Raw genomic sequence first — 13,831 nt, 5'->3', positions numbered from 1 at the left:
CAACCCATGATATGATTAGCTCATTTCCCTAAAGAGTAATGAATTAGCTTCCTTATCTTATTGTTGACGCTATCCTTTTTAGTAGATGCAAAGATTTGGGAGAATAACCTATTTTCTGTGTATACTTGCGAAGTCATCCTCTACCATACAATTAATGACTAAGAAGTGGTAAACAAATTCAAAGCAATGTTAAATACTGTAGGAGATAATATTTTGTACAAGGTCTTACTTGATAGGAATTTAAATAGAAGACTGCTCAGTTATCACTGAGCAATGCCATTTCTAACCTGCACTGAAAAAGTACCAGGTTGACAATTTCCAAAAGATAAGTTTTCCTTGGAAACTGATGATGTATTAAAATGGAAGTGCTTTGGAAACACTATTTTCTTTTGATGAGCTTCCATTGAAACTTGCATAGTTACATGTCTGGTTGGCCTGGGAAGCTTGGTCACTGCCTGTGGAAGATTTTAAGTCAAATGAAATCTATTGCCACTCACTTTGTCTACAAAAATATGGGCTGCCAAACTCCTGATCCCTCCTCCCCCCGCCAGATTCCTTCAGTCTAGGGGTTTTGTTAGCCTGACAAGTATCAGCTCAGCATTCGGCTCATGAGATCCCACCACTCATGAGAGAAAGAATAGTGTCAGTTATTAAGTGCATGTTATCCTGAGAAGACTATTTCATTTCTTAAGAACCATATCTCAGAGTTTTCAAACATAGTATTTCAGATTATACTGGAGCTTCGTGACATAATTTCCTAAAAACTTAAATATTGCAGAGGAATGAAAATGTAGTTTTCTAGACGATTCTTTAGCATTCAAATAAGAGAAAATCTCTTGGCTACCATCTAAATTTCAACATCTGAGAAATCCTGTGAAAGCCTTTGGACAGATTTCTATTGGTTTCCGTGGATTCTGTCTCTAGTAGATAACAAAAACTAGAAATAAATATCAGATGGTCTCTTAGCAAAGGCAATTTAATATATTCTTACTTGTCCTTTGAAAGGACTAGAAATAACACATGCATTAAAGTGAAACACAGACAGCTGCTTATTTAGCTATAAAGTTGCACTCAGCTAAAGTTAGGAGTAAGGTTTTAGCCAATAAAATATACAGAGGTACAAAGTAAAGTAATGCTGAGGCTAGCGTCAATGACATAAATCTGGTCTGGTCTAGACAATCATTATAATTCTCATATTTCTCATATTTGTACATTATTTTTATGGCCTTAGAACTCCTGAGGAATATCCTTCCAACCTAACTTTAAACATGTAAAAAGATGTCTAGAACTGAAGCAACCGTTCTAGCATTTCTTAACATAGTTAATGAATTGGCACATCCAGGGCATAATCCAGCTTATTTGATTTATTATTATTCTACACATCTAAGTTGAATAGGAGTTGCCTAAAGATAAGTATCCATTTTAGAGGCTTTAAGGTATCCTGCCCAGTCTCCAGCTGCTACTGCAGAAGATCTCACATCTCTTACAGGTTTATTGTCACATCTGTCTGCCGGTAGTACCTTTGTACCTTGGGGTGTCTCAAATTGCACTATGCTCCTTTGTCTTGGGAATTGATACATACTCTGCACTAGGATGAGATGTGACACACCTCAACAGTGTTCATTCTTTTCCATCAACTGGCTTTGAAGGCTACTTATGGACAACACTTCAGGCATAGGTATGTACATTGAACACACTTGCCTTTGATGAAATTAATTCCACCCTGAATAGCTTACATAATTTTTTCGTATAGTCTTCTAAGTAATGTAACCATCAGATTTTATGGAATGACAAGATAAAACTTACTAGCATTCTCTCAGTTGCAATAAAATAACCTCTCCACCACTGTAAATTATGATGTTTCACTGTTATATTGAATGCTTATAAGAAATACAGCTAATAGCATTGGGATTTTTTTTAATTGCAACTGCAATAAATATATTGATGAAATACTTTTATACTAATGGATAAAGTTATTGAGTTTAAGATGGCATGTGGATCAATTTATTTTTAGGCTTTATTTTTAGCCTTTATTTATTTTTTAAGACTTTATTTTTAGACTTACTAAAATGTGAGTTTTACACAATTTTAATTAGTTGTGTTGAACATGTCACCCATGACTATTTCAAAAAAACACACCAAAAATGGAAGGAATTTTAGTTGCAAATTTAGATGCAAATTTTCCTGGTTTTTGCTTCTCAATGACTTATTAAGTATCCCTTAGAAACACATTCTAACACCATTAAAGGACACATTCTGACTTTATAAGATTTTATGACATTATGACAAGCCTACATCTGTATTCTTCTGGTTTCTTTATTAAATATATCCATCCTGTTTTCTCAAAAGTGGGCTTAAAACTATTTTAAATAGTCAAAGATACTTCAGGGTGTATTTCAGAAGGCAACTGATGGTCATGGGTATTTTCTTGCCTAGATTATCTAAAGAATCTGGATAGACTGCCAATATAAACGGTAATATAGGTACAATACAATACTCCAGAGTTCTGCGGATGCAGAAGAGCCAAAGGTCACTTGAAATACTAATGGGAAAACAAATTCAAGTCTTCTGAGGCTCAGTCTGCAGTTCACTATGAAAAAATGTTTCCTTCTTAATTAAAGCTTTTTTTTTTTTTTTCAAAATAGGTATGTTTTGGTTGTTTTTTCGAAGCTGTGAATTCTTCCTAATTTTTTTTGACATCTACCGCCAGGAACTATTTACAATTACCATGTGATGGGACCCAAAGGAGAAAAAAATCAAATCTACCTTGATTTTCAGGTACAAGTATTGTTATCCTTATTCCATATTAAAATACGGTATGCTTATGAGAATACATATATTAAAAGTATGTATAGAAACAAATGTTTTCTGGCTGGTGACCATCAGCCCAGAGTTTCCAGCTAAGTAGTCAGCTGGATATGAGTGCCAACAAACTCTGTTAAGGAAAAGAGAAAAAAAGAGTGCTTGGCAGTGTTATAGGCCAAATTTCCTTCTGATAGAAAAGATACCGGCTCCACTGAACATTAAGGACCTATATTAATGCACTTTAACAGAAGTTATGCCCTTTAAGAGGACTTGCTCTTCACTCTGATTATCAGCATCTGGTTTACAGTTTTCCATAGATTACACTGAGAAAAAGTTTATCTCACCTGTGACAGGAATTTGCAGTCAAATCACTGTCTTTTATTAAATTTGGGCACTTTGACTAATTTGTCGCTCTGAACATAACATTGGCTCTAGTGCCTATTATCTATTATCACCTTCTCAATCCTATAACTCATGAGATGCTGTGAAATAATTACACTACAGGAAAATTTTAGCAGCTGGCTTTGACTCACTCTAACTGAAATTACTTCAAACACATTAAAGTTTACCTGAAAAAGACCATTTTTATTGAAGAAAGTAAACTGAGCCCTGGATATAACTTCAAAGTCATCTTGACTTAAATTCTTCAGTAAACTTGGTGGCAGAACAACAGAAGCGAAGGTATTTGTCTGATCCTTGTCAAAATCTATCTGTTAAATAAAAACAACAGAAGAACATGCTCAAACAAAAAACAAACCATCCATTGTCCACAACTGGGTTCACACCCTTGCACTAAGATATTTAAACATGGGACTAGAACAAATTGATGCTACTATGACCCGTACCTTTGTAAGAGTTGATGCAATAAATAAATACAAAAAGGCTTAGGAGGTTTTCCCACTCTTCCCGCATGAGATTAGCCTTCTGCTATACAAAGGTATTGGATAAAACAAACAAACTCCTCCACTGCTGTAATGATGATTTGGAAATAACGAGATGGCAATAATGGCAGTCATAATAATTTTCAGGAACCTTCAAGATATTTTTCCTCATACCAAACAATGCTGAGAAGTGAAAAATATGCTTTGAATCCTTCTTTCTTGAGTTGTATTATTTGGCTTAATCTGCACATCTGAATTAATTCTCTTACGAGCTTTTTTAGTTTCTCTGTTACAGAAGGGAGATTTTAAAATAATGATTAGTGTCACCTGTCTATATTTATCATGCTATGTAGCACAAAAAAAAGACACTTTCTGCCATCAATATAAGCTTAATCTATCACAGAGATATAAGAAGTGAGCAGGAAATAAAGGAGGATGCAAACTTGCATTTCATTAGCTACCAGGCAGCAATTCTATAACTGCACACTCTCCCACCATGGCATACTCAAGGTGTGCCACCCTAGCCATCAAAGGAAGGGAGCAAGCCATCTCACAGTGGCTCTACAGTAAAAGTGTTTAAGAATTTTACTGTGACATAAGGAAACTCACACTCCCATCTTCTCCAGAGGCAACTTGGTCATGTATTTATGCCTCTCATGATCAGTCATATCATTCTAAAAGCACCATTAGCTAGTAGAAAGTTAAAAGCCATAGGCTGCTGATAGATTTATTTAACTTCTAAATTTTCACTGATTTACTGTGAATAACAGACACTCTTGGAAATTAATAAGAAGTGGTTCATCAATACCTCCTGACAGGGCTAAATGCAGTTGAAGGCTTTAAAAGGATAATTCTGCCACATTAAACAGAAAGTGTGTGTGTAATAAAGACGTCTGACTAGGTATTGTCTGCAAATAGAGTGGAAGAGGCTTCCATAAAGAAGTATGGATACATTACAGGAACAATTTAATAATATGAATCACCACAAGCTAACTTAGTCAAAGGTTTGGCAAGAAACATAGACACAGGAGACTGAAATAGAATATTTCCAAATTGCCATGGATACATTTACTTGATATCTACTTTAAGAAAAAAAAAAAAGAAACAAAATCTGGAAACATTCTGACATACAACTTGAAGAGTTTAATGCTCCCTGATGAGCCTGGGATAGACCATGACATCACTGGTGAAAAACCTGGGCTTTCACAAGGGAATCTCCCTCCAGCAGGGATAGCAAGTATCTTTCCTGATAGGCATGGAAAATATAAAAGGTGACCACAGCTGCTGCAGACTTTTCTGGTAGGAAGGATGCTAAGAATTCTCGATCAGCTGTTGGAAATGTGAAAAGTCTGAGAACAAACTCATGTTCCAATAGGAACATTATAAATAATTTGACGGAGTTTGGATTTTATGATTATTTAGACAGTGCTGTAATAAATGATTCCAGGGCAAGAAAATTCCTGGATGTCCTCAAGCCACAGATGGTAATTCTTATTATACATGCGAACATCCCAAACCTGGCTTCAGAATTTTTCCTTTCCTCTTTCCATAAATACAGGATGAAATCTGGAGGAGAAATGTTCCTTTGATAACAAAGAACAATCAGCTATTGAGCTTCATTAATAGAAGAGCTAAACAAATCTAGATTTACAATCATAAAAAATTTCTAATAAAGTTGATTCAAAGAAATTCTAGCCAAAATGTCTATGAATATAAATATATGAAAACTCAATTACATTAAATACATTTGTATCTATTTAAACCAGCATTTGAGTTTTGATCTGAAGTCTGTATACAGAGCATGTAAAAGGCCTGAAGCCTATTAAATTACTACTACTTTTCCTAGCACTGTCTTCATTACTGTTTTTGATTTTTACAGTACATAGTACTTTATAAAATTACCAGACATCGGGATTGTTGTCTTGCCAATTTGCATCAAGAATTAATTTGGTTCCATAAGATGCTTGTACTCTAGTGATTAAACTTCAACTGTTTTCATAATACCATGTTTTGTTTGAACAAATGATAGTAGATGTTTGATTTTTCTGTTTAGTCTTTTCTGTGTATTTCTTCAAGTAAGGCTCACTGTATTTGAGTGGTTAGACTCCCAGGAAACTGAGATTCCATTGCCTCTGTCATAGACTTTGTATATAACTGTGAAAAAAAATACATTGCACTACATTTTTAAAGGCTTTTAGGTGCCATAAGATGCAGACAGGAATACAGTGAAATCTAAAAAGTCTTGACATCTCACTGCTACTGATTTCAACAGAACCTTTGGAAAAACCCAATAGGTGCCCATATGCATCTCAAAGGTTATTTCACAGCTTTTAGATGTCTGAGCTCTTCTATTTGTGAAAAAAAGAAGAAAAAAATATTTTTTAGGTGACAACAAATATCTTAACTATAGCAGCCTGTCTAGATACTGTAGTACTGGAGACCATTCTGCATTTTGAGTGATCTGTGTTTCTTTTATTTTTCACATCTAGGCTGGCCAAGCTCCATTTGAATGTCTTGAACCATCTCGGATATCCCAAATGGCACAAGCCCATCAACCTACATGTAGACAACTGGATCAGCCTTAGGTCTCTGTTAGCAGTAGGTGTTTAAAATATACTGGAAGGTTGAAGATCTGTTGCATCTGCAGAAATCTACATGTAGATAAGACACCTACATTTAGGTGTCTTATTCTAAAGCTGAAATGCATCAATGGAGTTGTTAGCCTTAAAATTAAAGTTAAAAATTACTTTCCCTTTTCATTAGTAAAAAAAAAAAAACAACAAACAAACAAACTAAAAAGGATAAAGTCTGTTCTGGATTTGTAAGCAAATTACTCTTCATCCGTATGGAACATGTGAGTTTATCTGGGTTTCCTGTCACTCAAGGAAATACTACATTAATCTGTTTGGATGATTGCAGGAAAAAGGAAATAGAAAGTAGGGAGAGAATTGGGAGTTGCAAGTGGTTTTATGGGAACCACAGTAAACACACTTAGAACAACAGGCACATTCCACGTTCAAATACAACTGCTTGTTCTGTACCTGGAAATCAGATGCATTATTCTGTGCACTGACACTGAAAGAACCACCTTTGAATGAAGTTGAATTTATGGAAGACACCCCAAGTGCGAGGTTTCGTGTTGAAATACTCATGGATGGTCCAGTGAACTGGATCTTTAAAGCCAAGGCATCAATAGTCTTTAGAGCTCTAAAAACAGAAATAAAATTATTCTAAAAATCAAACACAGAAAAAAATGCTATGCTTCATATGTAGGCTCTCCATATTTAAGATGATCCTCTTATTACTGACTGACTATGTTTCTATCACTTATCTGTGTATTCACAAGGAGACTGTCAGTCTGTAAATTTATGCATCTCTGTAGAAAACAAAAACTTTTGATTGACAGAAACTATCTGACTACATATCACTGGTCCTGAAATAGTTTTCCAAGAATACTTAGATCTATCCTGTGTCATGTATCAGGAGACTTCTTTTCCATCCAAATACTTTATCTTTCTCATGCACATTAATTTTAGTACAAGAAGAAATATCTGTGTATCTAATTTGGAAATTTTTTTTTGATAGAAATTAGAAAAGTTTGATTTTTGTAGTGCAATTGTTTGTCTATATATGGAAGGATGAATCCTTCTAACCTTGCAGGTTGTACTCAAAAGCTTGTCTCAAATGCAGAAATACTTACTCTGAAGATGACGCTGCCAATACACTGTCTGAACTGGTTAGAATATTGGAAAAAATTGTCACCACTGTAGAACCCAGAGATTCATCAATTTCTTCATCGTTCACAATTTTTTTGAGCTTCTGCACAACATCATTTACTTTGTCTGAGGTTAGCTGCTGCCCTTCACCAGTGAGATTCAGAAGCTGATTGGCTATATCGGCTGCATTTTCTGTAAGTGTATATGTAAAATGAAGTGAAAAGAGAAAATAATGCAGATCAGTCCAGAAGAAATTCAGAAAAACAGATTTTTATCCTCACTGTTGAAAACTAGACCATGTTCTGTGGTACTTGTAATGAACATAGGATTTTATCATTTTATGAAATTTATAACCTCATGCAAAAGTATATAGAACCTGCTAATTATTATATACTGTCCTCATTGTTTGTGTTTTTCTTTTCCTTAATTTGATTCGAGACTGTAAATCAGAACTATTATTGAAAGAGCTGACTGAAAGAAAAAAGGGGAAGTAAGGAATAAAAAGCCTATTTTCTCTCTTTTTTTCTCCTTATACTATTCTTTCTTTCTCACTGGGAAAAACAGTTTCACTCCTGAAGTGAAACAAATGCATACAAGGTCACTATTACTAACAAAATGTTCACTCTTTTAAGCTTTGGGTAGAAAGTCTGACCCCACTGCAAATATTTCAGTTCCTTCAGAGGATTGTACTCTTACTCAGAGGGTTGGCAAGCACAAGACACAACAAATCTCATATGAAGAATCTTCCTGGTAAGGAAAGTTTGATAGTGTGTCCAATGGCAAACCATTAGTCTAAATCTCATGTTAAACTGTAAGTTTGATGCCACCTGGACAGAAAACTAATGTAAACACTAACATTTTTACAATATCAAAATATTTGAGATTTATTGGAGTTTGCAAATAAGATTTTGAAAGAAGATCAACCTTCTTTAGTCTGTAACTGGCTGTGGTTTTTTAATGTTGTGTTTTATAATACAGCTTTTGCTACATTTACTGTAGAACATTCATTTTACATGAAACGATGTTTTCATATACCCTGACTGCAAGTACTCAATAATTAAGTTGGGTAGCCAGGCTCCCTAGGACCCCTCTATCAGTGGAGAAAGAAAAAGAGGCTTCTCCAAGAAAGTAATTCAGAACAGGAGCTTAGTGTAGGTGCTCTGAATTACTGAGTATCATTCCCTTCACTAGCTCTGGCACTAAAAAAAGGGGCCATAAAATTGTTGTCTATTTACTTTATTACTCCTTTAAGGCCAGAATGACATCAAGGGGTATTTTGCAAAATGAGAACAAATCTGAAAACGTCTGATCGTAAGCCCAGTGAAGAGAGTGGGAGTCTTTCCGCTGGCACCTACAGACATTGGAAACAGTTAAAAATTTGTCTGAATCTGAATATCAAATTAAGGCAAGCTACCACTTGCCTCTATTCTTGCTTAAATTACCTGAGAGTTTGATTTACTTCATTAATTGGTATGCAGAGCTTTTCATGGATGGTCTGAAATAACTTGGTGCACTTCTCCGGAGTTTAAATATTTTCTTTGCACTGATTTTTGAGAAAGATTTTAAACAACTTAGCATAAACGAGGAAGATATTCTTTCTTAATGTAACTTCCTTACAGGAAGCAGTACCAAAGACTATAAAACTATTCCTTTACCGAAAGAACAACAACAATATACCCACCTGTGCAATTTCTAAGATCAGGCTGGCCCCAGTATGATGTATAATTCTGCAGACCCAAATAGCTAAAGAGGAAAACCAACAAAATTCACATGAAATACAGCAGCAAAATTATGTAAATGTTTCATAATTATTTTGTAGGTGGCGCAGTGGTCCACTCTTTTCAAGTCACAATTTTCCTAGCAACATGGCCTCTGGTGAAATGAAATATGTATGCTTGACAATGGAAATGCATGATCAATTAAGTGACAGTGCTGAGAGAAACCCTAGATCTTTTGGACAAATTCCCAGCTGATTCCTATACTAATTTGACATCAGTGGAAATTCTGACTTTGTATTTCAGGAAAGACCCAAATGTCGACACAAACTATTATAGCCTGATCAGATGCTGTTTCTATAATTTCCCTTTGATATAAATGACTTTGATCAAGTCCATAGCAGCTGTAATATCTCTCAGAAGAATATGCACAGGAGCTATGTGGATATATAAACTTATGCCACCCATAAAAACTAGGGCAGGTCACCATCAGATCTAGGTCCAAGGTGAGGGACAGATATAAAGATTTTTTTTTCCCAAATGTTTTTTTAAAAAAGCCTTACCATAGTAAAATACCCAGTTATGGCTCAAAATTAAACACACTTTTTCCTCAGTTTTCTTTAAAGACAATCATGTTATCACAGCATGACAAAGGTAGGATGAAGAATTGGAAGAAGTCATCCTTTCACTCGGCACAAGATAGAATAAAGTTATTCCTCAATTGATCACCTTTATTATAACAGCACACTAGCAGGTAACCTTCTGCTATGTGCTGCACAGGACTAGAAGAGACCACTAGAAGAGCTTCCTCGTCTCTCAAAACACATCCCACCTGTGCTCCATATTGGCAAAAGCTAGTGGCAAGGAAAGCATAGCACAGTGCAGAACATAAGTTGTTGTTTTTTTTTTAATGAGAAGTGCTGTACATGGACAATCAATGGTATTGTGTAGACCACAAATGAACAATAAAGATAAGCAATACTGGGGCAGCAAAGGCCAGAAGCCTTAATTTTTAATGATTCTGAGGCTCTGACATAAAAACAATTTTACTTCTGCACTACTCACTCTACAATAAAAGTTGGTCAGTCAGAATCCAACAGTTGTTGTACAAGATTAAGAGGCTAAGGAAGTGAGTTAGTTAAACATAATGCTGGTTGCTTTCCTGTTTGGCACAGAACCTCAAAGCTGATTCATATCCATGTTGCCATATTGTTTTCAAAAAGTAAAAGATCTAGTCTTCTCAGAACATGTTCCAGATTCAATATGGGCAGATAAGACTACTATATTGCATTTAACGGTGGTCATTATAAATACTGAAGAAATTAATTAGTATTGCATCATCACAGCCATGTTCAAGGCACTAAAAGGAGATCAAAGCCATATTGTTTAGGTAATATATCAAAGAAAATAATAATATTCTCATTTTACAAATGGGAAATAGAGATATAGTGTCTAAATCTTTTGTAGATGTTCATAAAGACAGCCTACATCATGAAAAATTGATCCTAAACCTTAAAAACACAAGTTTAAATCTTCAAGCATAAGATTATCCCTACCTTCAATTAACTACTGGCAAAATGCGTGCTTTACAGAATTTCTTTTACTTTCCATTAATGAGCTGAGAGGTTCTGGATTAAACCAAATACACATCTCATCTTCATAGAATTTTGTTAAGAATTTATTATACAGGCCACATAGTAGTAGTGGAGTGGTAGCAAATGTGAAACTTTGGTTTCGGTAACATATATATCATGATTTGAAGAAAGCAGTTTCATTCTGTAAGAAGGTGCTATTTTTATAGTCACTTTGAACATGTATCAATTGTGGGCCTCAATGTGCCCTATAGAAGTGGTAGATAAGCTTTTTTTTTTTTCTTACCAATGAAGTACATGCTCTTACTGCACACATATAATCACTCACAATATAGAAATCTTCTTCCTGATATAAAATAACAGCCAATGGCAACCATTATGGAGAATGCAGTTTAACTATGTAACCAGAAAGTTGCATTTGAGGCTCTCAGCTTCTCAGATATTTCGATATCTTACCAGGTTCTTGATGCAGTCTGAACTGAGCTCCCATGGCATAACGTGAAGTTGGTCACAGTTGGTCTGGTATCTGGCCAAAAATAGTTCGGAGGGTTTTCTTCAGCTAAACATTTTTCTGTAAAAATAAAAGTATACCAGTGTTAATTGTAAATTTCTTAATCTAATGATCTTCCATTTCTTGTCCTCAGCTCAGCAACAAGTCTACAAGACAAAGCTGTCTTCAAATGAAATGTTTGGTTGTTACCTATAGAGTAGTGGCAATGGAGGGGTGCACAACAAGGCACAACATATACTGCTGCTGCTCAAGCAAAAGGACTGAAGGCACATGCTGCATCCACTTGCACTCCACGAGCCTCCACCTCCTCCCTCACAAGGGAAGGGCAATTTCTGGCTAGAAGAAGTTGAATGGGAAAAGGTGAGAGCTAAAAGATTAATTAAAGGGAGCAGCTGTCAGGAGAACAAACAACAGGGTTGAGGAGTGGGCATGAGGGGCCTTGGAGATCCAAAATGTCTCTTTATAGCTCTGGCTGTAAATTATACTTCTTTATCTTCAAACTCCCAGAGAAACTATTAGGAACTGTCCCAGCCTCTTTGAATCAGACAGCAAAACACTGACTAAAGCAATCTGGACAACTGTGTGTTAAAAGAGGTATCTTGAGAACACCTCTCTACGATTAGTGGAACAATGAGGCTTAAAGGGACAATTTAAAATCTGAAACAGTCATACCATTTGGAAATGTGTTATTATTTTAACACAGAAGATACTTATTTATGGACAAGCAAACAAAATTTGTTGTGTAACAAAGCCGAAAACTACTTACCCACTGGATCAACATCCACAGTATGAAGCTTATATCCTCCTTCCATGGTCCCGTTATTACTTATTAGCTTCTGTCGGATGTCTTCCTCTTCTAAATTGATGTTGTTGGTAGAATTATAAACCAGAAGAGCCAAAACCTCAAAACTGAAAGGAAAATTATCCGAGTGTTTGAGTCAGAAGAGCAGAGGCCAAATGTGTGGAAACAAAAATATCTGACGAACTGGTTTTCTGAGGATGGAACAGTGTCACCAAGACAATGTTATTCATTATCTGTACATTACTATTTTTGTATATATAGAGCCATGACAAGAGAATACGGTTGGGAAATTTCATCTCTAGTTTCCATTAAAGAAGTATCTCATGAAAAGAGCTAAGAAACATTTTCAGAAGATTTAGATTTTTTTTTAAAGATATTAAAAGATCAAAGCATAAAGTTGTGAGTTGGGAGACTTAAAAGGGCTCTAATTAAATTTAAAACTCTGGTTGCTGATAGCTTAGGAATTTAAAAGCTGATTCATCCCACCTTACAAAACTTGTTAAGATGGACAAGTCATCGCCTAGAGGGTCTATCTGTCCACTGACTACAGAGCAACACTAGAAGATTAATGAAGAACAGATGCCTAACATTTAAATGTCTACATTTTGATGGAGTGAAAAACACCCTAACACACTTCTGAAACTTTTAGTCCTAATTAGGAAAGTTTAGTTGCTCAGATGAGTAATTCAAGTTTGAGCAGTAATAGCTGTTTTGTACTGTAGCCCACTGCTACTTTCTTGGGCATAAGAAGTAGTTCAAAGTGCCCAAGTCTCTTTCCTGTGAGAGAAATAAAACAGTCCCCACCCTTGTCCAAAAACATAGCTTTTCTGGAAGAGAAATAATGAACAGAAAAGCATTTCTGGCAGAACACAGGAAAGAAGCCCAGAGTGGAAGGCTCAAAAATTTCCTCCTGGGACACAGAAAACACATGTTGGAGATGACAATATGTTGGGACCCAAGGACATTGCTTGGCTCTGGCTAGTAGGAGCTGATGCCACTGAAGCCTGGAACGTTGGATATCCATGGGAGAAATGTGGAAAAAACGAAAAAGCAAGCCTGCTCTGGGCTGTCTTCATCTCAGCCTTGCCCTTGGATGCCCAGCAGCCTGAATAAAGACAGGCCTTCGCGGTGTGTGAGCAGTTCCTGTCAGCCTGGGAAGTGGCAGCGCTGCCAGCACACATACAGTGAGCAGGGCACACATCGAACAGAGCTGCTTTCACTGGTGGCCCCCAGTGCAAGAAAGCAGCAGTGAGCTAGAGTCTTGCGATCTACTTGAAGAAGAGTAGGAGAAAAAGTTTGTAGGGGTGCTGTATGGGAGAGGGCTAGTACCCCTTCCTAGATAGACCAGGATTTAATTTCCAAAAACATTCCAGAAAGACATCCCCAGGATGACAGCTCAGAGTTGCACTTTCCAGAGATGCCTAGTCTGGTACAGTACAAAACTACAGCTTAGTGTACAGACATTGCTATTAGAGGGCAGATTTAACCCTGTTTCTGTCAGACATCATTCTAAAAACTGATTAACTCCAACCAATAATTCTGAAGTGCTTTCATTAGTGAAATGGCATTAAAAGAGCTGGCATTAGAAAACAACCTCTCAGTATAGCAAAGAAATAAAAAAGAAAAGGAAAGCCCAAACATCATAACGAAACCCCAAATATGAACTAAATACTCCACACACTTCACTGTTGCAGATGTAAAGAAAAAAGTAAATAATTATACATAGTCCCTGCTCAGTGAGGTTTTCTGTTGTTGTTTTTTTTTTGGTTTTTTTTGGTTTTTTTTTGTTGAACACCAAGTACACTTTTC

At 36.0% G+C, this 13,831-nt stretch overlaps 1 protein-coding gene across 5 annotated transcripts in view; it reads right to left on the bottom strand.

Annotated features, from left to right (window-relative positions):
• The window catches only part of ADGRG6 (adhesion G protein-coupled receptor G6), a 114,410-nt gene that overhangs the window by 24,513 nt on the left and 76,066 nt on the right, over positions 1 to 13,831 (bottom strand). For all 5 annotated transcript variants that reach the window (XM_086745059.1, XM_086745062.1, XM_086745063.1 and 2 more), the window contains 6 exons: positions 11,987 to 12,129; positions 11,166 to 11,280; positions 9,084 to 9,145; positions 7,387 to 7,594; positions 6,728 to 6,893; positions 3,375 to 3,515 (listed from right to left, as the gene is read on the bottom strand). In XM_086745059.1, coding sequence (XP_086601185.1) covers positions 3,375 to 3,515; positions 6,728 to 6,893; positions 7,387 to 7,594; positions 9,084 to 9,145; positions 11,166 to 11,280; positions 11,987 to 12,129 — 835 coding nt within the window. The remainder of the gene's footprint in view (positions 1 to 3,374; positions 3,516 to 6,727; positions 6,894 to 7,386; positions 7,595 to 9,083; positions 9,146 to 11,165; positions 11,281 to 11,986; positions 12,130 to 13,831) is intronic.

This window comes from Chlamydotis macqueenii, chromosome 3, assembly GCF_036417535.1.
Source record: "Chlamydotis macqueenii isolate bChlMac1 chromosome 3, bChlMac1.mat, whole genome shotgun sequence".
In the NCBI taxonomy this organism is placed as follows: domain Eukaryota; kingdom Metazoa; phylum Chordata; class Aves; order Otidiformes; family Otididae; genus Chlamydotis; species Chlamydotis macqueenii.
Note: the sequence above shows the minus strand (reverse complement) of the source record. Positions and strands in the feature narration are given on the sequence as shown.